This window comes from Sceloporus occidentalis, unplaced genomic scaffold, assembly GCF_023333645.1.
Source record: "Sceloporus occidentalis isolate IW3139 unplaced genomic scaffold, rSceOcc1.0.p SCAF_39, whole genome shotgun sequence".
NCBI lineage: Eukaryota > Metazoa > Chordata > Lepidosauria > Squamata > Phrynosomatidae > Sceloporus > Sceloporus occidentalis.
This window is the reverse complement of record NW_028317019.1, coordinates 5,616,740-5,644,405: the sequence shown is the minus strand read 5'-3', so window position 1 is coordinate 5,644,405 and position 27,666 is coordinate 5,616,740. Positions and strand designations below refer to the sequence as shown.

The 27,666-nt window shown below is 45.8% G+C and overlaps 2 protein-coding genes across 3 annotated transcripts in view; both read left to right on the top strand.

Annotated features, from left to right (window-relative positions):
• The window catches only part of LOC149290470 (uncharacterized), a 165,415-nt gene extending 147,754 nt beyond the window's left edge, over nt 1–17,661 (top strand). For both annotated transcript variants that reach the window (XM_089489215.1, XM_089489214.1), the window contains exons 2-4: nt 11,073–11,239; nt 12,081–12,201; nt 16,237–17,661. In XM_089489215.1, coding sequence (XP_089345341.1) covers nt 11,165–11,239; nt 12,081–12,201; nt 16,237–17,474 — 1,434 coding nt within the window. In that variant the 5' untranslated portion in view covers nt 11,073–11,164 and the 3' untranslated portion in view covers nt 17,475–17,661. The remainder of the gene's footprint in view (nt 1–11,072; nt 11,240–12,080; nt 12,202–16,236) is intronic.
• The window catches only part of LOC149290465 (uncharacterized), a 200,153-nt gene that overhangs the window by 52,007 nt on the left and 120,480 nt on the right, over nt 1–27,666 (top strand). The window lies entirely within an intron of this gene.

Genomic DNA, 27,666 nt, shown 5'->3' with positions numbered 1-27,666 from the left:
CAATGACAAACGAGAAGTAACACCACTAACACAAGGCAGCTAGGGAGAAAGAAAGGAAGGAAGGAAGGAAGGAAGGAAGAAGGCGTGGGAGTTGAAGTCTTTGTTTCAGAGGGACTGCAGGGGCCTTACTGCAGGGCAGGACCCCTCCTCTCTCTGGCCCTGTGGATGCTGGAGATCAAGTCCAGGAAATACACTGTAAATCCCTTTGGCAAGAGAAAACGCTACTACTGCCTTTCAGATCCAGTTTGCCCCAAAACCTTTATGAGGCCAGAAACCCCTTTGTTAGGAAGCGAACCCCGAATATTTCAGGAAGGCTCTCTATCTCCCAAGGCCCCCTCCCTTCAGGACCTCCTTCCACTCTTCCCTCTCTCTCTCTCCCATGAAGGCCTCAAACTGCCAACTGCCAAGCACTGAGGCAGAGGCAGCCATTTTGTGTTCTGGAGGCCATTTTGTGTTCCAGCGACCATTTTGTGTTCTGGCAGTGCTTTTGTGTTCCAGCGACCATTTTGTGTTCTGGCAGTGCTTTTGTGTTCCGGTGGCCGTTTTGTGCTGCTTGTGACTGTGGGGAATAATGTTCTGGAACCTTCTCTGAGGCCTCAGTTGAACAGAGGCTTTTCTTTCTCTCCTGAGGCTCCAGAGTGAGAAGGAGGCCAGGCTCCTTGGGCCAAAAGGAAGGAAGTGTGTCTCTTTGTGTGTCTTTTGTGTCTCTTTTCTGAGAGGGTTTTCTTATTACACAGCTCTGCTCCTTCTGGGGAACAAGGGTTTTAAAAGGGATCAGAAATGGGGGGATAGTTTTAATACAAGCCTTATTCTTCTTCTTCACAAACATCGGTCTTTGGCTCCTAAGAGGAGGCTTGTCCCCAAAAAAGGCCAAAAGTGGCTCCTTTGGGAGGTTTTAAAAGTCTCCCCAGTTTTCTTACTGAGAGATTTTCAGGGAAGAAGGAAGGAGGCAGACCAGAATAACTCATACTACCAAGAATGATACAAGCGAACATACAAACAAACAAACAACAAGAAGAATAAGGATTAGACAGAAAAACAAACTGGTTAATTTTAAAAAGCAAAACCATTTTTACAGGATAAAAATTCATCTTGGGTGCTTCTACTCTTTTAAAACTGACTAATTCTGTATCTGCCATTGGAATGTTGATGCAACTGCCAACTGTCATTCTCAACTGTCACTGAGGAAGAGTGAGACAGTGTGTGCCTCAGAGTGGGTTGTTACTGGTGTGGATGGTGGAGGGTGTCGATGTATATAGTGTTGTACACAGTGGAAACTCTTATAGGAATAAAAGCCTCATCTGAGAGAAGATTACAGTGTCTCTTTGCTTACTGAGAAAGCGACAGGTGTTTCTTCAGCTCACAAGCTACTGACTACAGTCAAGGTGGAGAATCTGGCGCCATATGTTACCGTGTTGCCTCATGTGCTGTGCAACATAGCAACGTCAAAAGCGTTTTAACATGGAGTATCTGTTGTGTAGGGGAGCTGCAGTGAATCTATGCTAGGTCCATGGGGCTTTGTTTGGTGAAGAGGGAGGAAGGGGATGCCCACCTCTGCATTGGCTCAAAGGAGGCATATGTCACCTGCGTATCTCACCAGCAGCACACTGTTCTCTGTGTCTTTGAGTGATGCAGTGTTTCTTGACAAATCAAGCCTAACCCTAATCTCTTTTCTCAGGAACTTCATCTCGGCTTCCTTGTATACAGCTTTGGGACATATTTTACTGGAAGAGACCCAACTGCAGGCTACCAGGACCCCCACCTCCCCGCCCACCTAATGGCCAACACAGAGGCCAAGCGGAGGGTGTTGTGCTCCAAGAGAAAGAGGCTGTCAAAGAACAACAACTCTTTGGTGAGTCAACATCCTATTAGTTTCATTTGTGTCACTGCTGAGCCAGCTCATGAAAGCAAGTGGAGAACATATTGTCCCAGTTTGGCAGAGAAAGTCCTGGTTAATCCTCTGTCACCCCATTTTTTCAGGGGCTTTCAAAAATGTCCCAGTTTCTCTCTCCTCCACCGACTTTCCCCCTTCTCCTCGGCTCTCTTGGGTTGCTGCAAAATGACTTCCAAGGAGTTTGCACCTCATCAACTCAAAAGGGAGGAGAGGAGAGAATCTGCCAGGGTCTTCCCTTGCCAGGAGGCTGAGTCAAAAGCAAACTGCTGTGCCCTTCCTAGCTTGTGTGATCTTGCTCATAAACAACCTTGGCCATCCTGACCACCTTCTAGTGTTGCTTGTCCACATGTGCCTTGCTTTTCTGGTCTGTAAAATGTTGGGGATAGGGGAGACCATCTCTGGATGTAAATTGGGGGTGGGCCCAGTGGCCCTCATGTACACAGTGCTCCCCAGAACTGTTTTTTACGAATGACATTTCCTCTGAAATTTGGCAAGAAATGGCTAAATGCACCATAATTGTTTTGTGGCTGAATGTACACTGGTACCTCGGGTTACGAAATTAATTCGTTCCGCAATTCCTTTCGTAAGCCGAAAATTTCGTAACCCGAAACACATTTTCCATTGAAAATAACTAATGCGTTCTATGACCTCAGACTGAACCTGCAAGTCAAAACAAAGGCACAATAGAGGCCTATTAAGCTAAGTACCCTACAATACAAGTTGCCTGAGGCACTAAAGAGCTTAACAATGACTGGCAGGTCCATTCTAAACTTTCTAATGATCTTAACAATGACTGGCAGGTCCATTCTAAACTTTCTAAGGATCTTAACAATGACTGGCAGGTCCATTCTAAACTTTCTAATGATCTTAACAATGACTGGCAGGTCTATTCTAAACTTTCTAAGGATCTTAACAATGACTGGCAGGTCCATTCTAAACTTTCTAAAGGATAAAGAAAAAAAGTTTTTTTCTTATCTTTGATGGTTCTGGCATCTCAGAGTGAGGCAGGAGGAGGAGGAGGAGCTCTCAAATCATCACACCCATGACCAAAGCAACCCCATGGTCACACTCTCTGGCCCACATCAAATCAAGGCCAAACATGCAAAACTCACATCCCACACTCTCAAATCATCACAGCCATGGCCAAACCACCCCAGAACCCAAACTCAAAGGCCAGAAACCCCAAATCTAAAAAAGCAACCCCATGGTCACACTCTCTGGCCCACATCAAATCAAGGCCAAACATGCAAAACTCACATCCCACACTCTCAAATCATCACAGCCATGGCCAAACCACCCCAGAACCCAAACTCAAAGGCCAGAAACCCCAAATCTAAAAAAGCAACCCCATGGTCACACTCTCTGGCCCACATCAAATCAAGGCCAAACATGCAAAACTCACATCCCACACTCTCAAATCATCACAGCCATGGCCAAACCACCCCAGAACCCAAACTCAAAGGCCAGAAACCCCAAATCTAAAAAAGCAACCCCATGGTCACACTCTATGGCCCACATCAAATCAAGGCCAAACATGCAAAACTCACATCCCACACTCTCAAATCATCACAGCCATGGCCAAACCACCCCAGAACCCAAACCCAAAGGCCAGAAACCCCAAATCTAAAAAAGCAACCCCATGGTCACACTCTCTGGCCCACATCAAATCAAGGCCAAACATGCAAAACTCACATCCCACACCCCACACTCTCAAATCATCACACCCATGACCATACCACCCCAGAACTCAAACCCAAAGGCCAGAAACCCCAAATCTGAACATGCAACCCCATGGTCAGGCCCATTCTAAAGGATAAAGAAAAACAGTGTTTTTCTTATCTTTGCTGGTCTTGGCATCAGAGTGAGGCAGGAGAAGGAGGAGGAGGAGCTCTCAAATCATCATAGCCATGACCAAAGCAACCCCAAATCTAAAAAAGCAACCCCATGGTCACACTCTCTGGCCCACATCAAATCAAGGCCAAACATGCAAAACTCACATCCCACACTCTCAAATCATCACAGCCATGGCCAAACCACCCCAGAACCCAAACCCAAAGGCCAGAAACCCCAAATCTAAAAAAGCAACCCCATGGTCACACTCTCTGGCCCACATCAAATCAAGGCCAAACATGCAAAACTCACATCCCACACTCTCAAATCATCACAGCCATGGCCAAACCACCCCAGAACCCAAACCCAAAGGCCAGAAACCCCAAATCTAAAAAAGCAACCCCATGGTCGCACTCTCTGGCCCACATCAAATCAAGGCCAAACATGCAAAACTCACATCCCACACTCTCAAATCATCACAGCCATGACCAAACCACCCCAGAACCCAATCTCAAAGGCCAAAAACCCCAAATCTAAAAAAGCAACCCCATGGTCACACTCTCTGGCCCACATCAAATCAAGGCCAGACTTGCAAAACTCACATCCCACACCCCACACTCTCAAATCATCACACCCATGACCATACCACCCCAAATCTAAAAAAGCAACCCCATGGTCACACTCTCTGGCCCGCATCAAATCAAGGCCAGACTTGCAAAACTCACAGCCCACACCCCACACTCTCAAATCATCACACCCATGACCATACAAAAGTGTTTTTCTTATCTTTGCTGGTCTTGGCATCTGGTCCTGGCATCTCGGAGTGAGGCAGGAGGAGGAGGAGGAGGAGAGGGGCAGCCCAAAAAGCCAAATTTAAACCAATTCAAGCAATTTAACCACTTCAGCCAATTCAAGCAATTTAACCACTTCAGCCAATTTATCCAATTCAAGCAATTTAAACACTTCAGCCAATTTATCCAATTCAAGCAATTTAACCAATTCAGCCAATTTAGCCAATTCAAGCAATTTAACCAATTCAGCCAATTTAGCCAATGCCACCAATTTAACAAAGTTAACCATTTTTTAAAAAAGAATTTGGTGTTTTTTTTAAGGGTCACCTTTTTTTTAAGGGTCACCTTTTGCCTTCTTGGATGACGGTTCTCCCTCTCTAGTGAAGAACTGGTCCAAGGATGTCTGCTTTTGCCGGCCCTTAAGCAGGTTCTTAAAATGGCTAAGGCAGACATTATCAAAATGGGCAATGGCATGGCTGGTGAGCACCTTCTCAGGGTGGTGCTTCTCCACATATGAAGACACATTGTGGAATTGCCGCAAAATGTCTTTAATTTCTGCCGTTGGCAAAGATGCCCCCGCAGCCTCCTCCTCCTGGCCCCTGTCGAAATGGAGCACGTCTTCATCCACGGCCGAGTGTTGGATCGCCGCCAAGGCCTTCAGGTCCTCTGTTGTCAGGTCCTCGTTGTGCTCCTCGATGAGTTCCTCCACGTCCTCGTTGTCCACGTCGAGTCCCAGGGACCTTGCGATGGAGACGATCTCGTGCACCTCTTCCTCTTCACCTGGCTCAGCACCCTCGGACTGTGACCCTTCCAAGGAAGAAGCATCAGGCCACAGCTTCCTCCACGCAGCAATCAGGTTGCGCCTGGTGATCTCCTGCCAGGCCAAGTCCACCATCTTCAAGCACACCACGATATCAAAATGCTGCTTCCAGAACTCTCGAAGGGTCAGCTGTGTGCTCTCCGTCACATCGAAGCAACGCTTGAACATGTGCTTGGTGTAGATCTTCTTGAAGTTGGCGATCACCTGCTGGTCCATGGGTTGCAAGAGGGAGGTCGTGTTGGGTGGCAGAAACTGGACCTTGATGAAGGAGAACTCCGCGAGGATGTCCTTCTCCAGGCCATGCGGGTGCGCAGGAGCATTGTCCAAGAGGAGGAGGCACTTCAAGGGCAAATCTTCTTCCTCCAGGTACCGCTTCACTGTCGGGGCGAAGACACTGTTGATCCACTCGACGAAAAGGAGGCGTGTGACCCATGCGCGGCCATTGGAGCGCCACATCACTGGCAACCTGTCCTTCTGGATGTTGTGTGCCTTGAAAGCCCTTGGATTTTCGGAGTGGTACACCAACAGGGGCTTGACCTTACAGTCCCCGCTGGCATTGGCACACAACGCAAGTGTGAAGCGGTCCTTCATAGGCTTGTGGCCTGGCTGTCTCCTCTCCTCCTGGGTGATGTAGGTGCGGCGAGGCATCTTCTTCCAGAAGAGGCCCGTCTCGTCGCAATTGAAGAATTGCTGCGGGACGTAGCCTTCCTCCTCCACCATGGCCTTGAACGCGACGACGAATGCTTCGGCGGCCTGGTGGTCTGCGCTGGACACCTCGCCGTGACGGACGACAGAGTGGATCCCGGTCCTCCTCTTGAACTTCTCGAACCAGCCACGTGATGCTTTGAAGTCCGGGGTGGCTGGCTCCTCCTGCGAAGAAGTTCCTTCAGCTGCCTCCCTGCTGGCCAGGTCTTCGAAAATGGTGATGGCCTTCTCGCAGATGACCGAGGTGGTCACAGTGTCCCCGACTCGCTCCTTTTCCTTGATCCAGAGGAGAAGCAGGCGCTCCATCTCCTCGTGCTTCGGTGTCCTCTGCTTGGCGATCGTCGTCACGCCTTTCGCTGGAGCCACAACAGCTCTGATGGCCTCCTTCTGCTTGAGGACAGTGCCAATTGTCGAAGGGTTTCGTCCATACTCCTTGGCAATGTCCACCAAGCGCACGCCCCTCTCGTGCTTGGCGATGATGTCCTTCTTGTCCTCCAAGGACAAGGGAGCCCTCTTCTTTTTCTCACCGCTTGGCTTGGGAGCCATAGCTCAAGCCTAAAAAGGACAAAAGGCACAGGCACTGAGCAAAAGCCACAATTGGAAACCACCCCCACCCCCATGGTCACACTCTCTGGCCCAAACTTGCAAAAGTCCCACCCCACACTCTCAAATCATCACAGCCATGGCCAAAGCACACAAGAACACAAGCCCATAGGCCAGAAACCCAAAATCTGAAAATGCCACCCTATGGTGGGACTCTCTGGCCCACATGGGACCATGGCCAAAGTTTCAAAACCCACACTCCACACTTTGAAAACAGAAAAAAAAAACCCAGCATGTCAAGCCCATAATCCACACATCTGAACATGCCACCCTAAAAGGAAAAAAAGCCAAAAAAGGCAAGCCAGCATGTGAAGCCCATAATCCACAAATCAGAGCATGCCACCCAAACAGCAAAAAAACCCAAAAAAAGCAACCCAGCACCTCAAGCCCATAATCCACACATCTGAACATGCCACCCAAACAGCAAAAAAACCCAAAAAAAGCAACCCAGCACCTCAAGCCCATAATCCACAAATCAGAGCATGCCACCCAAACAGCAAAAAAACCCAAAAAAGCAACCCAGCATGTGAAGCCCATAATCCACAAATCAGAGCATGCCACCCAAACAGCAAAAAAAAGCCAAAAAAAGCAACCCAGCACCTCAAGCAACATAATCCACAAATCAGAGCATGCCACCCAAACAGCAAAAAAAGCCAAAAAAAGCAACCCAGCACCTCAAGCCCATAATCCACAAATCAGAGCATGCCACCCAAACAGCAAAAAACCCAAAAAAAGCAACCCAGCACCTCAAGCCCATAATCCACAAATCAGAGCATGCCACCCAAACAGCAAAAAAAGCCAAAAAAAGCAACCCAGCACCTCAAGCCCATAATCCACAAATCAGAGCATGCCACCCAAACAGCAAAAAAAGCCAAAAAAAGCAACCCAGCACCTCAAGCCCATAATCCACAAATCAGAGCATGCCACCCAAACAGCAAAAAACCCAAAAAAAGCAACCCAGCACCTCAAGCCCATAATCCACAAATCAGAGCATGCCACCCAAACAGCAAAAAAAGCCAAAAAAAGCAACCCAGCACCTCAAGCCCATAATCCACAAATCAGAGCATGCCACCCAAACAGCAAAAAAACCCAAAAAAAGCAACCCAGCATGTGAAGCCCATAATCCACAAATCAGAGCATGCCACCCAAACAGCAAAAAAAGCCAAAAAAAGCAACCCAGCACCTCAAGCCCATAATCCACAAATCAGAGCATGCCACCCAAACAGCAAAAAAACCCAAAAAAAGCAACCCAGCATGTGAAGCCCATAATCCACAAATCAGAGCATGCCACCCAAACAGCAAAAAAAGCCAAAAAAAGCAACCCAGCACCTCAAGCCCATAATCCACAAATCAGAGCATGCCACCCAAACAGCAAAAAAACCCAAAAAAAGCAACCCAGCACCTCAAGCCCATAATCCACAAATCTGAACATGCCAGTAGCAAAACCCACAATCCACACTTTGAAAAAAAAAAAAAAAAAAAACCCAGCACCCCACAGCAAAAGCATGGTCACACTGTCTCACCCCAGCCCACCCCACAAGAAGAAGGTAAAAATCCATCAACCTACCTGTAGAGAAATTCCTGATGGCCGGTCTTGATCCGAAGATACACCTGGCAAAGGCAGCAAAAGTCCAAAGCCAGGCAAAGTCCGAACCGCAAGTGAACCCAAGAGTCAGAGCTCAAAATATCAACTCTTCCTCACACAGTCCACAGGGCCAGACAAAGGAGCAGATCAATGGAAGCCGGCTTTTGTACCTCAAGCCAGGCCACCCCCCCCAATTTCGTTAGCCAATACAGTTGATCAGCTTGATTTCTCAAGCCAATCACTGCTGCTAACGAAATTCAAAATTCGCGCCAAAGCTAACCCCTAACCCAGCCCCCTTAGGTTTCCGTTAGCCCTGGAAATCCCTGGAAAATCTGTACGTTGCACTTTGCATCATTTGAATTTCGCGCCAAAACGAATTTCGTAACCCGAAAAATAATTCGTAACCCGAAACAGTTTTTTCCAATCCACGTTTTTCGTATCCCGAAAATTTCGTAACCTGGGTATTTCGTATCCCGAGGTACCAGTGTATATGTGTCAGCATTTGAACAGTGCATCATCGGACTGTTGATGCAACTGTCAACTGTCCTTCCTAACTGTCACTGAGAGACAGAGTGAGACAGTTGGTGTGTGAGAGCAACTGCCTCTCTGTGGTTGGTGTTACTGTGGCTGCATCACAGGTTGTGTTATTATTGTTGGTTGTGTAAATAGTGTGTATTAGAGACGGTTGTCCAATACACTGTGTGTGTGTGTGTGTGTGTGTGTATATATATATATATATATATATATATAGTAAATATTGCAAACGAAGATTAAAGTCCTCATGAAGAGTGAAGGCTTGTTCTGTGGTTATTTCTCAAGCCTGGAGCTCATGTCCGTTTGCAGTGGTGAAGGAATATTTCCTTCTTGACCAGAATACCTTTGCAGACATCTCCACAGATTCCTTCTCCCTGGCGTCCTGTCAATGTGGTTCAACTGTGCAGGTGGTTGTGGTGGACACAGCGCGTTTTTCCACACGCCCCAACAGAACAGAGGTTCCTCTTTCTCTCTCTGAGGCTCCAGAGCGAGAAGGAGGCCAGGTTCCTTGGGCCAAAAAGAGGACTGTGTGTCCCTTTGTGCCTCTGACCCTCCATTTTGGGGGGAGGGAGGGAGGGAGGGAGGGGCCTGTGAGGCTCTGAGGAAGGGGAGGCAGGGGACCCAGGGCCAGTGGGGAGGCTGGGCTTTGGGTGCCATCCAGTCCAACCCCATTCTGCCATGCAGGAACTCTCAATCAAAGCATCCCTGACAGATGGCCACCCAGCCTCTGCTTAAAGACCTCAAATGAAGGAGACTCGACAGCACTTCAAGGAAGAAGTGTGTTCCATTGTCGAACAGCCCTTACTGTCAGGAAGTTCCTCCTAATGTTGAGGTGGAATCTCTTTTCCTGGAGCTTGCATCCATTGTTCTGGGTCCTGTTCTCTGGAGCAGCAGAAAACAAGCTTGCTCCCTCCTCAATATGACATCCCTTCAAATATTTAAACAGAGCTATCATATCACCTGTTAACTTTCTCTTTTCTAGGCTAAACACCCCCAGCTCCCTAAGTCATTCCTCATAGGGCATGGTTTCCAAATCCTGCACCACTTTAGTTGCCCTCCTTTGGACACACTCCAGTTTCTCAACATCCTTTTTGAATTGTGGTGCCAGAACTGGACAAAATATTCCAGGTGGGACCTGACCAGAGCAGAATAGAGTGGCACTATTACTTCTCTTGATCTAGACATTATACTTCTATTGATGCAGCCCAAAATCGCTTCTTTGCAAGAATGACATAGGGAACCTTACTGAAATCAAGGTATACTATATCCATAGCATTCCCTTCATCTACCAGGATCATCTACCAAGATTAGATTTGTCAGGCATGACTTATTTCTCTGAAACTAATATTGACCTTATGTGATTATGGCATTGCTTTCTAGATGTTCACAGACTCTCTGTTTAATGATCTGCTCTTTAATCTTTCCATAAAGAAGGTGGTCCTCCTCCTCCTCCTCCTCTTCCTCTGCATGAAAGAGAAATCAAATTCACATCAGTGATGATGATGCAGCATGGAAAAATCAACATTCCTGCATTTAAAGTCTTTTTTAAAAATAATTTTTATTGAAACTAAAGTACATACATTGAATTTTATACAATGCATAATTATGTATATATATTTTCTACATTCTATTGCAATTTATCGGAATTTAAAGTCTGAGGAGGCCTGAATCCTGTTGGTTAAACCTAGCGTAGACTGACTGAACCCATAATTGACTGGTGAGTCAATCTATAGGTAAATCCAAGAGACTGAGTGATTCTACTCTGATCGGGACTAAGTATAGGATAGGATACAGGCTAAGATTTAGTCCTACTTGTGGCTAGAACAGGACATTCCCAAGGCAAGATGGCCAGGCAACAGTGTGGAAAATAGGCACTCTCCACATGGGCAGAGACACTTTGAGAATTGTGACTTCTCTGCATGCAGAAGGCTGCCATGGGAATTGGTTGTTCCCATCACCCCCCCGCCCCCGATCCTGGGAGGAGCGCTGGATCCCATGGAAGGAGGGCAACCAGAGAAGAGAGAGCTCCTTTCCTGCCCTGCTTGACCGGGTAACTTCCTGGGGGGATGGAGGGCAACTGCTTTGGCCAATGGGAGGCCACTAGGCCAGAAAGCCTGACCCAGCAGAACCCTCTATGCTCCAGTGTTGCACCATGTGGAATCGGGCTAGGAAGCAAATGCCCACCTCTGCATAGGCCCAACGGAGGCATATGCCATCTGTGTGTGTCATCAGCAGGATGCTGTTCTCTGTCTCTTTGAGTGCTGCAGGGCTTCTTGCCAAGCCAATCCTAACCCTGGTCCCTTTTCTCAGGACCTTCATCTGGGCCTCCTTGTACACGGCTTTGGGGCCTCTCTTTCTGGAAGTGACCCAAGTGCAGGACCACCAGGACCCCTGCCCACCTGATGGCCAACACAGAGGCCAAGCGGAGGGAGTTGGGCTCCAAGAGAAGAAGGCTGCCGAGGTACAACAACTCTTTGGTGAGTCACTGTCCTATTAGCTTCATCTATGTCACTGCTGGGCCAATTTATGAAAGGAAGCAAATAAAGTACTGTCCGAGTTTGGCAGAGACAGTCCTGGTTAATCCTCTGTCATCCCAATATTTCGAGGGCTTTTAAAATGTCCTGGTTTCTCTCTTCTCCTCCCACTTTCCCAATTCTTCCGCTCATTTCAGTTTCTGCATAATGATTGCCAAGGAGTTTGCAACCCATCAACTCAAAAGTGGGGGTTGGAGAAGAAAGAAGGGGGCAGGGACTTGCCCTTGCTAGGAGTCTGAGGCAAAAACAAACTGTTGTGCCCTTTCCCACTTGTGTGATCTTCTTCATAAACAACTTTGTCCATCTTCACCACTTTCTGATGTTGCTTGTCCACATATGTCTTGTTTTTTCCATCTGTGAAATGTTGGGGGATATGGGAGAATGTCTCTGGATCTAAATTGGGGGTGTCCCCATGGCCTTCAAGCCCACAGTGCTCCCAAGAACTGCTTTTTAAAAATGACATTCGCCTCTGAAATTTGGCAACAAATGGCTAAATGCACTATAATCTTTGGAGGCTAAATGTACTATACGTGTCGGGATAGTCAGTATTCTAATCTATCATTAATATCCCAGCCATGGCCTAAATTATATTGTATATTACATTCAAAGAATTTGAGACAAACTGGTCCTGAAAGGCAGTAGCTTTTTTCTTGCTAAAGGAATTTAAAGTTTATTTCCTGGACTAAATTCTGAGGTGATGAAATAATTTTTGGGATGCATCATGTGCTTCTCCCTCCCCTTTTATTAGTCATTCTCTGGATGAAGGCTATTTTTTTTATTGCAGGTGACCTTTGCAGATGTGGCAGTATATTTCACTGAGGAGGAATGGAAACTGCTGACGAAGAAGCAGAGACTTATGTACAAGGATGTGATGATGGAAAATTACGAGAATGTGGCCTCTGTGGGTAAGGAAGCTGAATTCATTGCCCTTTCTATGAAGACTGAGGGGCCTTTCATTCTGCATTATCATGGCACTATGATTCCACTTTAGAATTATAGAATCGAAGACTTTATACAGATAACAAGGACCATATAGTTCAACCCCTTGCAATGCAGGAATACACATTGAAAGCATCACCAGGAGATAGCCATTTAGCCTTTGTTTAAAGACCTTCAAAGACCTTTAAAGACCTTCAAAGATGGAGCGCTTTAGAAAATAATAATAATAATAATAATGAGATGCCACCATTCTCTGAGGGAGGATACTCCACTGTTGAATAGCTCTTACTGTCAGGAAGTTCCTCCTAATGTTTAGGTAGAACCTCTTTTCCTATGCCTTGCTTCCATTGTTCTATGTCCTTTGCTCTAGAGCAGCAGAAAGCAAGCTTGCTCCATCCTCAGTATCTCTTCAAATATTTGAACAGGGCTATCCACTGTTAACCTTCTCTTCTCCAGGCTAAACATTCCCAGATCCCTAAACCACTCCTCATAGGGCTTGATGGTTTCCAAACCCTTCACCTTTTTTATTGCTCTCCTTTGGATAAACTCCAGCTTCTCGACATCCTTTTTGAATCGTGGTGACCAGAAATGGACACAGTATTCCAAGTGAGGGTCTGACCAAAGTAGAACAGAATTGCACTGTTACTTCCCTGAATCTATAACACAGAATCAAAGAGTTGAAAGAAACCAGAAAGGCCATCCAGTCCAACCCCCTGCCATAACACTATACCCATATTTATGTAGCCTAGAATCACATTGGCCTTTTTAGCTGCTGCATCAAACTGTTGACCCAGGTTCAAGTTGTGGTCTACCAGGACTCTTAGATCCCTTTCACACATAGTTTGTCGTAGCAGCTTTCGTGAAATCTTGGAATTTGTAGTTTAGTGAGTCACTATTTCTCTCCAATTTCTAAGGATTCTAAATATCCTATCCTAAACTGTCAATTCTAGGATTTTGTGGGAAGGAACAATGGAGATAAATGCTTTTTGACTCCAAATGCTCCTCAGCCCATCCCTGACCAAGTTTCCTGGCTTTTTTGGCCCCTCTTCAAGCCTTTTGAGACTCTGGAGAGACTTCTTGGGTAAAATCCCTCTGTTGGCCCTGCAATGGCTTAGAGAACAATGGCAATGTTCTCTAATGTTTCTTTTCCTACCGGAGCTTGCTTAGTTCCATGGTTGGTTCAAGAGGCCCTTTGTTACCCAGAATGCTGGAATCTGGGGAGGACAGCCGCAAGTGCTGTGCTTTTAGGGGAATTTGTTACTTAGCTGAAAGGAGATATAAAGTTTGGTTGGGGCAAAAGCAACCTCGGGATTCAGCTTAACTATACCAGGCCTGGAAGCACACAGAACTCCAAAGGCATTTGAAATAGTTTTTTTTTATTTTCTATTGAGGGGAAAAGCATAATACACACACACGTAAGTGTTCACAAACATGCACAAGAACTAGATAACAGGTGGGAGTGATCAAGAGATGTAAGACTTTCATAATGGTAATACTTTACCTACGTGGATCTTGATTCCAATTGCTGAGGGTTCGAAATGGAAAGAGAAGTCAGGAGCTCATGCAACAAATGGGTTTGGCGGCTGCATTGAGGTGCTTAGCCATGTAAACTAACAGACTGTCTGTCTGTAATTGGACTGAAGTCAAAGAACAGCCACCCAGGGCAGATATTTATACTGGAATTGTTGCTTGGGGGCAGAAACCGAGTGTCCAAAAGGGTTTAAATTGCTTTAGAATGTGTCCTGGGGGGAAGAATGGTCTGAAACCAAATTGAATGCAATGGGTGCTTGGAGCAAATAAATCAGACAAAAAGGATTAGCACACTGGCTCTCAGTCCTTCTTGGCTCTGAATTCCTATCGTGTTCAGAAGCCAATATACAGCACAATCTGAGGGTGACACTCCCAGATGCAGCTCAGCAATAACATAGCAGAGTACAGAAGCAAATATCCAGATATAGATATTGGCAACGCACTGACCACTTTTTAGACTAAAAATCTATCTCTCTTGAGTTACAAAATAATACAAATATTTGCAAGCTCTCCTCTCCGAGTTCCTTCAACTTCACCATCTCTTGTACACACAACTCCAATTAAATCCACACCAAACTGCCTGTGAGCTGTATACTGTATTGGTTGTGAGTCATATACTGGTACCAAACAGCATGAAGTGACCTCTGCAGTTAGCTTGCATCATGCCTTGGGCTCTGACTCAGCACTCTATGGCAGTCTCACAGGATATGATGCCACCTGTCAATCAAAGTATATTTGGACATGTTTCATGGAATATTTTTTCAACAGTTCTTTGACTATCAGCTTCCACTGATTCCCTCAAGGCAGTCCCCATCCAGTCTCTTCTTTGCTAGCTCTTATGAGTAAGGATGCAATTGTTCCATGGATTTAGGGGCATAAGCAGCAGGATCATGCTTGGGTTACTCACAGCAAATGTATTAATTTAATCTCAAATAAGGAGGGGTTAATGAGGGCTAAATCATGGGGTAACACTCTCCTTTCTTACCGTATATACTCATCTATAAGTCGAAAAATTTATGCTAAAAAGTTGGTCCCAAAATCCTGAGTCGACTTATAGACAGGGGAATACGGTAATGTGGCTGAGAAAAATGGTGACCGTGACTTTGCAGCCGAGGGGAAAGCAGAGCGTGTCCTGAAAGATGTGCTGCCCAGGAGCCACGAGGGAGGGAGGCAGGGAGGGAGGGAGTGATTGAGTGAGTGAGTGGAGGTTTACTGGCAATTGCTTTTGTCCAGGGAGGCTGTCTTGCAAAAGAAACTCTGCCCTCCCTCCCTTCCACACCTGGCTCCTTGCCTCGCAGCTGCAACTGTGGAGGTATCCCTGCTGGTCTCCTTGCCTCTCTCTCTCTCTCTGTGTGTGTGTGTGTGTGTGCGCGCGCTCCACGGGGACAAAAAAAGAGCGATCTCCCGTCTGTTCCTTTGCTTGTGTGTTTGGGCTCTATATTAGGCGTTTCTTCCTCTCTCCCCTTTTTCTCAAGCCCTGGGAGAAGCTGGCTTGGCTTGGCTTGGCTTGGCTGGCTGTTTTTAAAAAGGCAGACTGCAGCCCTCAAACATTTTTGGGGAAAGGAGACAGGGGGGAAATGTCTGCTCTTTGGCTGTTTTTAAGGGGGCAGAAACTAAGGAAATTATAGCAAACGTTATTGTTCCACTTTAAGTAATTTGGCTGCCTTGTGTTGCACCCTGGGACTTGTAGTTTAGAAAGGGGAATTGAGAGAGCTCAAGCAGTGGCTGAGAAAAGGAGAGAGGGGGAAAACTCTTTTTATCTGCTGTTTTTAAACTTAAGACTCACTGGAGCTGGAGAGTCCGACTGAGAGGGAGGGAGCCTCTCTTTCTCCCCCCCCCCCCCCAAAATAAGAAAACAGCAGCTCCTTGAGCTAGATTTCTCAAATAAAGAATCAAAGGGATGGGGGGATAGAGAGAGGGGGGGAGAGGGAGAGGGAGAGAGAGAGAGAGAACTGTGGGGATGTGGCAGCAGTGATGGTTCTTTGAGCACCTCACAGAGCACCATGAGCCAGGGAGACCAGGGCAGCAGCTCTAATGCCTCACTCAAAGGAATGCCAAGAGACAAATGGAGCACAGGGGACAGGAAAAGAGATTCCACCTCACGATTAGGAGGAACTCCTGACAGTAAGGGCTGTTCCACAGTGAAACACACTCCCTCAGAGAGTGGTGGAATCTCCTTCCTTAGAGGTCTTTAAAAAGAGGCTGCATGGCCATCTGTCAGGGATACTTTGACTGAGAGTTCGTGCATGGCAGAATGGGGTTGGATTGGATGGCTTTTGGGATCTTTTCCAACTCTATTATTCTGTGATGCAGAGGGAGTGGCTGCCACCTCGATTTATCCACGGGTCATATTAAAATCCATAATTTTTACCCCCAAACCTACCCTCGATTTATACATGAGGTCGACATGTACATGAGTATATACAGTAACTCTAATTTTCAGTCTTCTATGTCATTGTCCTTCTTTACAGAAGAACATTTGAGTCATCAGAGACTCCACACAGCAAAGACGTCACATAAATGCCACCATTGTGGGAAACGTTTTGCTTACAAGTCAATCCTTGTCATACATCAGAGAATCCACACAGGAGCAAAGCCATACAAATGCCAGCCTTGTGGGAAATGTATTTCTTCGAAGTCATACCTAGTGATACATCACAGAGGTCACACTGGAGAGAATCCATACAAATGCCAACATTGTGGGAAATGTTTTTCTCAGAGGCCAAACCTAGTGAGACATCAGAGAGTCCACACAGGAGAGAAGCCATACAAATGCCAGCATTGTGGGAAATGTTTTTTGTCAAAATCTTACCTAGTGATACATCAGAGAGTCCACACAGGAGATAAGCCATACAAATGCCATCATTGTTGGAAATGTTTTTCATCGAAATACTACCTAGTGATACATCAGAGAGGCCACACTGGAGAGAATCTATACAAATGCCAGCATTGTGGGAAATGTTTTTCACAGAGGTCAAACCTAGTGATACATCAGAGAGTCCACACTGGAGAGAAGCCATACAAATGCCAGCATTGTGGGAAATGTTTTTCACAGAGGTCAAACCTAGTGATACATCAGAGAGTCCACACAGGAGCAAAGCCATACAAATGCCAGCATTGTGGGAAATGTTTTTCGTCCAAATCTTACCTAGTGATACATCAGAGAGTCCACACAGGAGAGAATCCATACAAATGCCAGCATTGTGGGAAATGTTTTTCGTCCAAATCTTACCTAGTGATACATCAGAGAGTCCACACAGGAGAGAATCCATACAAATGCCAGCATTGTGGGAAATGTTTTTCGTCCAAATCTTACCTAGTGATACATCAGAGAGTCCACACTGAAGAGAATCCATACAAATGCCAGCATTGTGGGAAATGTTTTTCGTCCAAATCTTACCTAGTGATACATCAGAGAGTCCACACTGAAGAGAATCCATACAAATGCCAGCATTGTGGGAAATGTTTTTTGTCAAAATCTTACCTAGTTATACATCAGAGAGTCCACACTGAAGAGAATCCATACAAATGCCAGCATTGTGGGAAATGTTTTTCGTCCAAATCTTACCTAGTGATACATCAGAGAGTCCACACTGAAGAGAATCCATACAAATGCCAGCATTGTGGGAAATGTTTCTCTCAGAGGCCAAACCTAGTGAGACATCAGAGAGGCCACACTGGAGAGAAGCCACACAAATCCGAGAAGTGAAATGACATTATTTTTCTCAAGAAGGAATACAAAGAATATATTTTCAATCCACTGGTGATAAGAAAAGGCTCTTGTGATTTTGTGTTAGGTTTGTCTGTCAATATGTCTGTTTAAGTTTTAAAGTTATATTTCGTTAAGTTTTGGTTTTAATTGCTATTAGTATATTTCTTTGTTTTAGTTTATAAATTTGGCTGGGGATTATGGGTTGTGGAATAGGTTAGCTAGATGGAGGGGTGGGATTTGTTGCAGCTGGATAGAATAGTTAAGGGAATGATAGCTTTTGTAATTTGTGGGATGTTGGATGAAGAAAGTTGGTAGTCGGTATTAACATAAAGAGGGCTATTTTCTGGGCATGGCAAAGGGGGCTTTTTTACCCATGAGGCGAAGACTGTGGGAATTAGAGGTGGGGGCCAGGTTTGGAAGAGGTTGGAGTTTTTCGTTTTAGGGATTTAATGTATTCTTTGGCTTGGGGAGGGCAGCTCTGATTTAAAAGCTGAATTTCTCACTATGTGTTCTTAATAAAATTCTTTGCTGTTTCAACACACTGGACTCATTGATGGACAGAAGTTGTGAATTTGCACAAAATTGACACTTTCTTTTCTCCTCAGTCCTCAGCTCCATTCCCAGCCATAAGAACAGAGGCAAACAGACAAACACACACACAAACACACACTCACACTCAGAGAAACAGAGCTATATGTACAAAGCAGAGCCTTCCCAGCCTTTCTCTCCGGAGTCCAGCTCCGCTGGTTGGGCTCCATTCTGGAAGGAAGGAAAAAAGGACGGAAGGGCGTACTCCTTCCCTTCTTCCAAAGGCCGAGAGTGGAATAAGCAGCAGCAGCAAGGGCCTTGCGATCCCTGCGCATACTCAGGAGGGGCCTTTGGTTGCTAATGTGCATGCAGAGTTTCAGCCTCTGAAGCCACTGCTGCCCTCACAGCCTGTTCTGAGGGAGGGAAGTGGGGGAGAGCCCTTGTTTGTTTGAAGGATTGGCTGGAGGGTCTTCTGGGGGGGGGGGAGGGTTGTAAGAAGGAATGAAACCCCGATTTCCCCCCAAAGAAAGGCAGGGAACCTGCCAGTCCGCCTCTCCCTCCTTCCTTCCCTACCCCCTCCTTTGGGGGGTCCTTGAGGCCCAGGTACTTGGGAGGTTATTATGAGAAAAGAGGGCAGGGGGGGACCCTTGGAGAGAGGCATGGCCATGGAGGGGAGGGGGATCTGATGGTAAAAAGGGGTTTGAGGAGCCCCCTTCCTCCTGAAAAGTGGGGCAGAGGAGAGACACTCCCTTCTGATGCCTCATTTGGGGGAGATTTTTGTGCCAAATAAAGAACATCACACAGCATAGGCTTCAATAGCATTAGATCAAGCAATCAATTTTTTTATTAATGCTTAAGCCAAAGGCCATTCGCATGATTAAAATGTAAAATAGGTGACAGAAATTCAGAATTATAAAATGCTCCATCAAATAACTAACACCCAAATTTTATACATTAAACATAATAAAATTCCAGACAAATAAAACAACATTAAAAACAACTTCAAAGTTTAGATAAGATCATCCCCATGACAATCAACTGCTATGTCCGCTATTGCCCTTGCCTGAATTTTGATTGCTGCTGAGGCAAACAGTGAAACCTTATAAGTTACCTGAGAATCAATATCAGACAGGAGAAAAAAAATCTTTTCAGAAGTGGTTTTAGACTGTAAATTGGACAGAATAGATCCCATAAATTTAGTTCTTGGATCAGTATATAATGAGCAGAAAAGCAGATAATGAGGCAAGTCCTCAATTTCTGGAGCTCCACAAATACATAAACCGGAATATAGGTGTGTGGATCATGGCTGAAGGCATTGTTTGGAAACGAAGAGCTGTAAAAGCCTGCCTAAGCTTTGGGAATGTAAGCTTCCCTCGGTAAACAGCCCTCTGATGGTCCAATTTATATAATCTAAACCATTTGGAAAATTTCTAATTGTTAATAGCCAATGTATCCAGATACACATCATGGTTAAAAATGTATTCACGAAGCTTCTCTCTTGAATTCTGGGTAGAAGGATTTTCAGTTAGAGCAGGATATGATTCAAGCAACCTATTGTATCTTAAACTCCAGACTTTGCAGCTTGGTAAATGTTGGAAACACAACTTAGGAAAAACCTTAACCGGAGAACCTATTACAGATCTCCAGTAGTTAAATAAAGCAAAATGAATATGAGCTCTGATGGAAGTGAGGCCGACCTCAGCCCGAACCAAAGTTGCAGGTGTGCCAGGTGAAAGAACAAAAAACTGAGCTATAACTTTAGAGCTGGTGCGACCAGATGACCCCCTGCCTGGTTGTAGGATCTAAGGATTGCTCCAATAGATCTCACAGCCATTGCTCTACTAGCTTCTATGTGGGACCATTTTAATAGGTCCTCTGCCCCCAACGGAGGGAATAGTGACCTACAGCCCAACCTTGACCAGGAAACGATCCATGGTCCATGGCAATGCGGAGATATGGACTACCTCCACCCACGGATGTGCCTGTTCCGTACAGAAGACCACATCGAGAGTATGACCTGCACAATGCGTGGGATCAGAGATTGTGATGATCTCCTGGGGTCCAAGCAGCCAAACCACAGCCCTGTTATGGCTCTTAGCCCAGCAGACCCTTAAATTCCTTAAATCACACTGCCTCCACACAGTGAATTATAAAAGAATTTCCCTTAAACTACACTGGAACCGGTTAAGGAACCTTATTTCTACTTCTTTACTGATCTTCCCAAGCATGAACTGAACCAAAATACGTGTAAAAGGAGCGTCCAGTAGTACATACTCCAAGGAGATATGTATTATAAATAATAAATATAAGTCATGCAAGATATTTCATACAAGGGATTAAAACAAATAAACCTAAGCGTCCAATTCTGAGACTAACTTCCAAGTTCCGCTCTTTAACTCTCTCTCTCGATCTCCAACCGACACAATTCCCCCAACTGTCTCTTGGTCTCTCAGGCCTTATATCTCCTTCTCACGGAAGCTTCCAGAAGAACCTTTATCCTGGTCTCTGATTGGTCAAGTGAGCCTTCCGTAGCAGTCATTCTGCATTTGCATAAACCTCCCTTTTCTGCCTGAAGAAGACCTCGATTGACTGGACCCCTGTTATTACAACAACAACAACGACAACCCCTCTTTTTATTGGAAGACATTCACAACTATATCTTGTTTCCCGGTTGAGAAGAATAGGAGAATTCCTGAGGTTCCCATTTCCACTAAGATTAGGAGCTCCCAAATGTCCATGGAAGAGGTTTCCTAAGGCATGTGCCAGGACAGAGCAGGGAATGGGGGGGGTTCATCGTGGGCGAATTACCATTTGTCAGCTGAACTTGGGGCTCAGGGTCCCTAAGAAGAGGAGGTGCCAGGACCCCCCAGAATCTCCTCTGAGCCTCCAGGAAGCAAGACTCAGGGAAGGGACAGTCTGCCAGGGGCTGATAGCTGCTTGGACTAAACCTTGAGGGCACTTTCCCAAAAGCTGGCCAGGATTGGTTTCAGGGGCTGGCATTTTCCTCTCAGAGGACCATCAGGGTCTCAAGGACCACTCCCCATTTTGGATTTTGTTTTTTGACTGTGCTGCCCTCAGTGGAGATTGCTTGCTCCTAAGGTGCCATGGAGGTGAGCATGGAACGTACAGGGAAGATGGCTTTGGTAATCTTTTCCACCATTGAGCTTACCTTGTGTTGACTTCAAGGCTGTCAAAAGAGAGCAGGAAAGTAATCGGGAGGAGAAAGCAAAGACCCACATTTGCTCCCATAAGCTCCCCTGAAGCTTTTCCCAGCATGTCCTAGTCCTCAGTCTCCCTCCCAGGTTCCACCGTTTCCTAAAGAGATGGAAACCTTCAAGGGAGAGTCCTTGGGGGTCAAGCCAAGCTCTCCTCTGCTTCCCCAAGGCCTCCTTCTCCATCCACTGCTGGTCTTTGGAAGGCAGACCTAGACTGCTCTTGGGAAAGTTACTTTTGGAGGGACAGGGACTCCCAAAACCTCCCAGTCTGGCTCTAACATTAAGTATGTCAAATATCTGCAATTAACTGGGCCAAATGTTATGTCAGGAGTGGGGATCCTGTGGCCTTCGCTCTGTATCCCCATCAAGAAAAAGACTGAATCTCCATGACTGGTGCTATGTTTCATACTCTTGGGATGGGCAGCCAGGAAAACAGAATGCTTCAAAGAATTCAAAAGTTTATTGGATGGAGATGGAAGTGCAAGATGCCTTAAAATCATATGTTCTGAATCAAAGACAGCATCAAAGTGGCTCTAATAGTTTTAGAGGACAGAACCTGGATAGACACTTCCTCCAAACAAAAAGTATTTTGCTCTTCCACTTTCTCTCCTTTCTGGAAATGCTGATGCCTCAAGGGCTGGATCCTAAGCAAAACGAGAGATAAGGTTTGAACTGCTGTGCAGTTCAGAGGTCAAGGTGCAATTGTATATGGTTTTTTCAAGGTGTAATTATATAAATAGTTTAATTTTAAAAAATAGTTATAATTTTAATACATTTGCATTGTCATTAATTTGTATTGTATTAAATTTATTGTTAGCCACCCTGAGTCCCTATATTGGGAGAAAGGATAGATGTACAGCGCGCCCGCATCATATGCGGGCGCGCTTTACGCGGCTTGAGCATACGCGCTCAAGCCGTGGGGCGCGCACGGGGCAGAAGGGGCGGCGCGTCCCATTCAATTGAATGGGCGCGCGCGCCCGTTGCACCCCCCGCACTGCCACGCCGCTGTGCATGAGCCCCATTGTTTCCAATGGGGCTTGAGCATAGGCGGAAATCGCCTTACACGGAGGGATCCGGAACGGATCCTGGCGTAAGGCGAGGACCCACTGTATATAAATAAACTAAATAAACTGGAGATCCTTTGAAGATCAATGGGTTTCTTGGTGTAAATAGCCCTCCACCAATAGAGACAAAGACTGAACAAGTCTGTCCAGAATTTCTATGGGTGTTTTTTGGCACCTGGGTTGTATGCGTATGGCGAGGTTCCACTGTACTAATATACTTTCCTGTGTAGAAATGAAGAGAGAAAGTTTTAAAGGTCTGTTCCCAGATCAAGGGGAAATGAGAGAATTATTCTTTCTCACTTGCTTGGAGAGACAGGATAAAAAGTGTGAAGTCGAAGGCTTTCGTAGCCGGCTTCCATAGGTTTTTGTGGGTTTTTCGGGCTATGTGGTCACGTTCTAGAAGAGTTTCTTCAGAGATGGCAGCCACAGATGCTGACAAAACGTCAGGAAGAAACTCTTCTAGAACATGGCCACATAGCCCAAAAAATCCACAAAAAACTAAGGATAAAAAGCATTTAATTTAGCCTCCTTCTTTCTAGCCAGATGGCGCATGCAGAATATAGGAGTGATCCCTTGTACCACCACAACTGAGAGAAAGCAAGAAACTAAACCAATCCATAGACCTCTGCAATTTTTCTAGTTGAAGAAACCAATGAACTAAGCCTTGCAAATTATAATAAGCTACTGCTCTCACATCTGATCTGGATGTCTGCACAGAGCCCTTTCCTCTTTCCTGGAATTGGGCTCCCTCCAAAATGGAGAAGAGGCAGCCTCATCTCCTGTCTGAAGATCATGCATGAAAACTGGAAGCTCAATGCCATGCCCTGATGTATCGTATCTTTACTGCCACGTGTAAAAAGGGCAAGGAAAAACACCTGTTACAGGAGAAGAAAGCAAATAAAACCTGATCCTTTCTGGTCCAGGTTTAGGTCCTGGGCAAAAGAAGGGAAACCAGGATTTGACTTGGGAGTTAGCGAATGTTGTGTGGCCTGCCCTGCCTGACCGGGGGCCTCCCTGGGGACCAAATCCATCTCTCTTCTCTTTCCCCTCAGTCAGCATTCTCACAAAGGAACCAAATTTAGGGGTCTCCCAAAGGCATCTTGAGGCACCCACCTTTCCTTTCCTTTCCTGCCGAGGAAACCCAGAAGGAGCCCTTCTTCCTAAGCAGCCAACGACCAAAGCCACCAGCCTTCTAGAACCCTATTCAGGCTCCAAGCCAACCACTAACAATGGTCCAAGTTCAGGGCTGCTTTACCTGTCTGGCTGAATGCTAGGGAATTCTGGGAACTGTAGTTTTGTGAGATATTTAGTCTTCTCTGTCAGACAATTCAGATGCCATAATAAACTAAAATTCCCAGGATTCTTGAGCACTGAACTAGGGCAGTTGAAGTGGTTTATTTCTGCAAACTGGATTATTTCTGCAATGTGTTTTTGACCTCTGTTACTATTTGAGCATCCACAAAGCTCAGTGGGTTTGAATGGAAGATTCATCATCATCATCATTATCATCATCATCATTTCTGCAGTGTTTTTGAACCAGATCTGAGAGAGCCCTGCAGCCTGGATCTGCCCAAATCCCAAATATTGCCCTCTCAGGAAAGCCTGGAAATATTAACCTTTAAGGACCAGAGCTCCTCAAAGGCTGACTTTCTCAATCTCTCCTGAGAGACCCTCCTGGACCTAGAGCAGCCTCAAAGAAAGGGGTCCCATTGAATGGGGGGCCCATGTCTTTCTGAGTCTGTGGGTCCAGAGGAAGAGGACTGTTTTCCAGGACCCTCTTCCTAACCTCACAAGGCATCTCTTAGCATTTGCCCAACACTGCTCTTGAACATGCAAAGATCAGGCAAGCAAGATCTGCTTTGCTGTTTGCAAAAAAAGATGGAAAAACAATGGGCCCTTGGTATCCTTTGGGATTTGGTTTGGATAGCAAAATCCATGGGTGCTACAATCCCATTATATAAAATGGGTGACCTTGGGTAAGTCACACTCTCTCAGCCTCATAGGAAGACCAATGGCCAGCTGGAAGGCATACAACACACACACACACAAACACACATCTACATGATGGAAATGGCATTCATTCTGGGCCATGAAACCCACTGTGAGGGAACCTTGGGCAGCAGACACTCGCTCAGTCTCAGAGGAAGACAAAGGGCAAAGTGGAAGGCAAACCTGAAGGCAAGGAAACCCTGGGAATAGGGTCACTAGACATGGGTTCAAGGCACGCAGCCCCCCCCAGCCCCCAAGGCACACTCTCTCAGCCTCAAACGAAGGCAATGGTAAACACCTTTCAACAAAACCTACAAAGAGACTCCTGTGACAGTGTTGCCTTGGGGTCCCCAGAAAGGAATTGAAGGCACACAATTCTTCCCCAAAATCTGGGAGGAAAAGGAAGAGGAAGACTTAGAGGAAGGTCCTGAGGAGGAGGAGGAGGAGGAGGAAGGCTTAGAGGAAGAGCCTAAGGAGGAGGAAGAGCAGAGAGACCCCTGGAGGATTCTGCAGAGGAAGAAGAAGGAGAAGAAGAAGGGGCTCCTGAGCATACGCAGAGGCCTCTGGGGCAGAAGCCACAGGGAGAAAGCTCCTGGTTATAACTTATTATTACTATTATTAGTAGTAGCATTAGTATTATTACATTTTATTTATTTATAAAGACATGTAAAGAAGCATTTATAAAGCGTATCTCAGTGAGTCTCTATATTATAGCATCAGGAAAGATTTTAGGTGTTGTTATGGTTTTGAAATCCTGTTTGGGGTCCCTTCTGACTTTGGAGCCCTTTCATCCTCCATTTTGGGTTCCCTGAAGGCCTCAAATTGCCAACTGCCAAGCGCTGAGGCAGAAGAAGCCATTTTGTGTTCCAGCGGCCATTTTGTGCTGCTTGTGACTGTTGGGAATAATGTTCCGGAACCTTCTCTGAGCCTCAGTTGAACAGAGGCTTCTCTTTCTCTCCTGAGGCTCCAGAGTCAGAAGGAGGCCAGGCTCCTTGGGCCAAAAGGAAGGAAGTGTGTCTCTTTGTGTGTCTTTTGTGTCTCTCTTCTGAGAGGGTTTTCTTATTACACAGCTCTTCTCCTTCTGGGGAACAAGGGTTTTAAAAGGGATTAGAAATGGGGAGGATAGTTTTAACACAAGCCTTATTCTTATTCTTCACAAACATTGGTCTTTGGCTCCTAAGAGGAGGCTAGTCCCCCAAACAAGGCCAAAAGTAGCTCCTTTGGGAGGTTTTAAAAGTCTCCCCAGTTTTCTTATTAATAGATTTTTACGCATGAAGGAAGTTGACAAACGAGACCATCTCCTATTACCAAGAATGAATCAAACAAACAACAAAAATAAAGATTAGACAGAAAAACATACTTCTTAGTTTTTGAAAGTAAAACCATTATTAAGGGGGGGAAAACCAGACTTGGGTGCTTCTACCCCAGGGATAGGCAACTTTTCTGAGGTTGGTGTCCCTCAGACAAATGGGGGGCTGAAGCCAATAAATAAATAAATTATTTTTAAAAAATTTAACTAAATAAATAAACCGGGACAAATGTAGGACAACATTTTTTTTGTGCTTTGACTATTACTAGTTTTCTCCCCCCCCCCCCCCCAATTTGCTCATTTCACATCTTAATCTTATTTACATTCTCAATTTTTTTATACTTATTATAATCAACTTGACAAAAACAACTATTTCTGAATAAAAATAAAAAAATATGTACACACATTTCCCCTCATTTCACATGCATCAAATTTATATCAAAATACCTTTCTTTATATCAAATACCTTTCCCCATGTCTGTGCTATTGGTAACCAGTCATCATTTAATACCAATTCAGATCTATTACTTAGCAATTTTGTCAATCTGTCAATTTCCTTCCATTCATCTATTTGTGGTGGGTTACTGCTATTCCAATTTTGTGCTATCACAAGTCTTGCATCAGTAACTAAATACAGTGGAACCTCGCCATATGCTGTCTTGACATACGCGGACTTGAGCGTATGCGCTCAAGCCACGGGGCGCGCGCGGGGCGGAAGGGGCGTCACGTCCCATTCAATTGAATGGGCGCACGCGCCCGTCGTGCCCTGCGCGCGCCCGCGCCGCCACGCACTAGCCCCATTGTTTCCAATGGGGCTTTAGCATAGGTGGAATTCGCCTTACGCGCCGGAACAGATCCCCCGTGTAAGGTGAGGACGGACTGTATAAAACAGTTATCCAATATTTTTTTCCATCTTTGGCAGTAAATAGTTCAGTAAATAGAACTCTGGAGACCTGTTAAATTGAAAAGAAAAGGCTGTTTGTATCTCAGAATGAACCTTAAACCAAAATTTCTTGACTTTTTTACAAGACCACCACATATGCCACATCTCCAACATATTAAGTTCGGTATTATATATATATATATATTTATATATATATTAATTTTAGCTGGTGTGAAATAGCACTTATTGTATATTTTGAGATGATTTTCTTTTAGAGACTGTGAGGCGGTGAATTTATTTGTCTTGTCCCAGGCCTTCAGCCATTCTTCATATGGGATTGCACATCCTATATCCCGTGCCCATCTTATCATATTTTCTTTTATTGTCTCCTTTTCAAGATCTCTCATTACTAATATCTTGTAGGACAACATTTTCAAATGGTAGACACTTTTTTTAAAAAGTGGGGGACACAAAACATGTGCTGATTTTTTTTAAAAAATGTTAATATAAATGCATATTTCTGAGGTGTCTATAGACAATTGCCCCCCTTGCCCCTGCGCACGAGAGGCCAAAGGCCCTGGCGGCAATCGGCGGCAGGACTGGGCTGGGGCCGGTCCCAAGGCCTTGCCGGGCTGCATCCGGCCCGCGGCCCACAGGTTGCCTACCCCTGTTCTACCCTTTTACATCTAGCTCAGGCTATATCTGCACTGCAGAAATATTCCAGTTTGAAACTGTGTTAACTCTCCTGCCTCCATCCTGTGGAATCCTGGGATTTGTAGTTTGTTGCGGCACCAGAGATCCAGAGCCACCCCAAGACAAGGCTCTCCAGGGCTCTCTTGGCCCTCGTTTGCTTGAGAATACAGTGGGCCCCTGGTATACCTCCCCCCCCATGTATACCAAAATCCGTGTATGCTCAAGTCCACGCTCGCCGACATTGGGGACAAGAGTCCCTCTCCTCTCCTCCCCTCCCCAACTTTTTCCCTCCTTGCCACCACGCTCTGGGGAAAGGCCGTGTGGGGCTATTGGCGGCCAAGGGGCCTCCAGCCAACCATCCGGCCCTTCAGTGGATGTGGCAGTGCTTGTGGCAGTGGCAGCGAAGAGGAGGCGGAGGAGCAGCACCAGAGGCCTCCTCTCCACGTCAGCCTCCACGGCCCCACTGCCGCCACCACGGAAGGGCCGGGTGGTGACCCAGAGGCCTCTT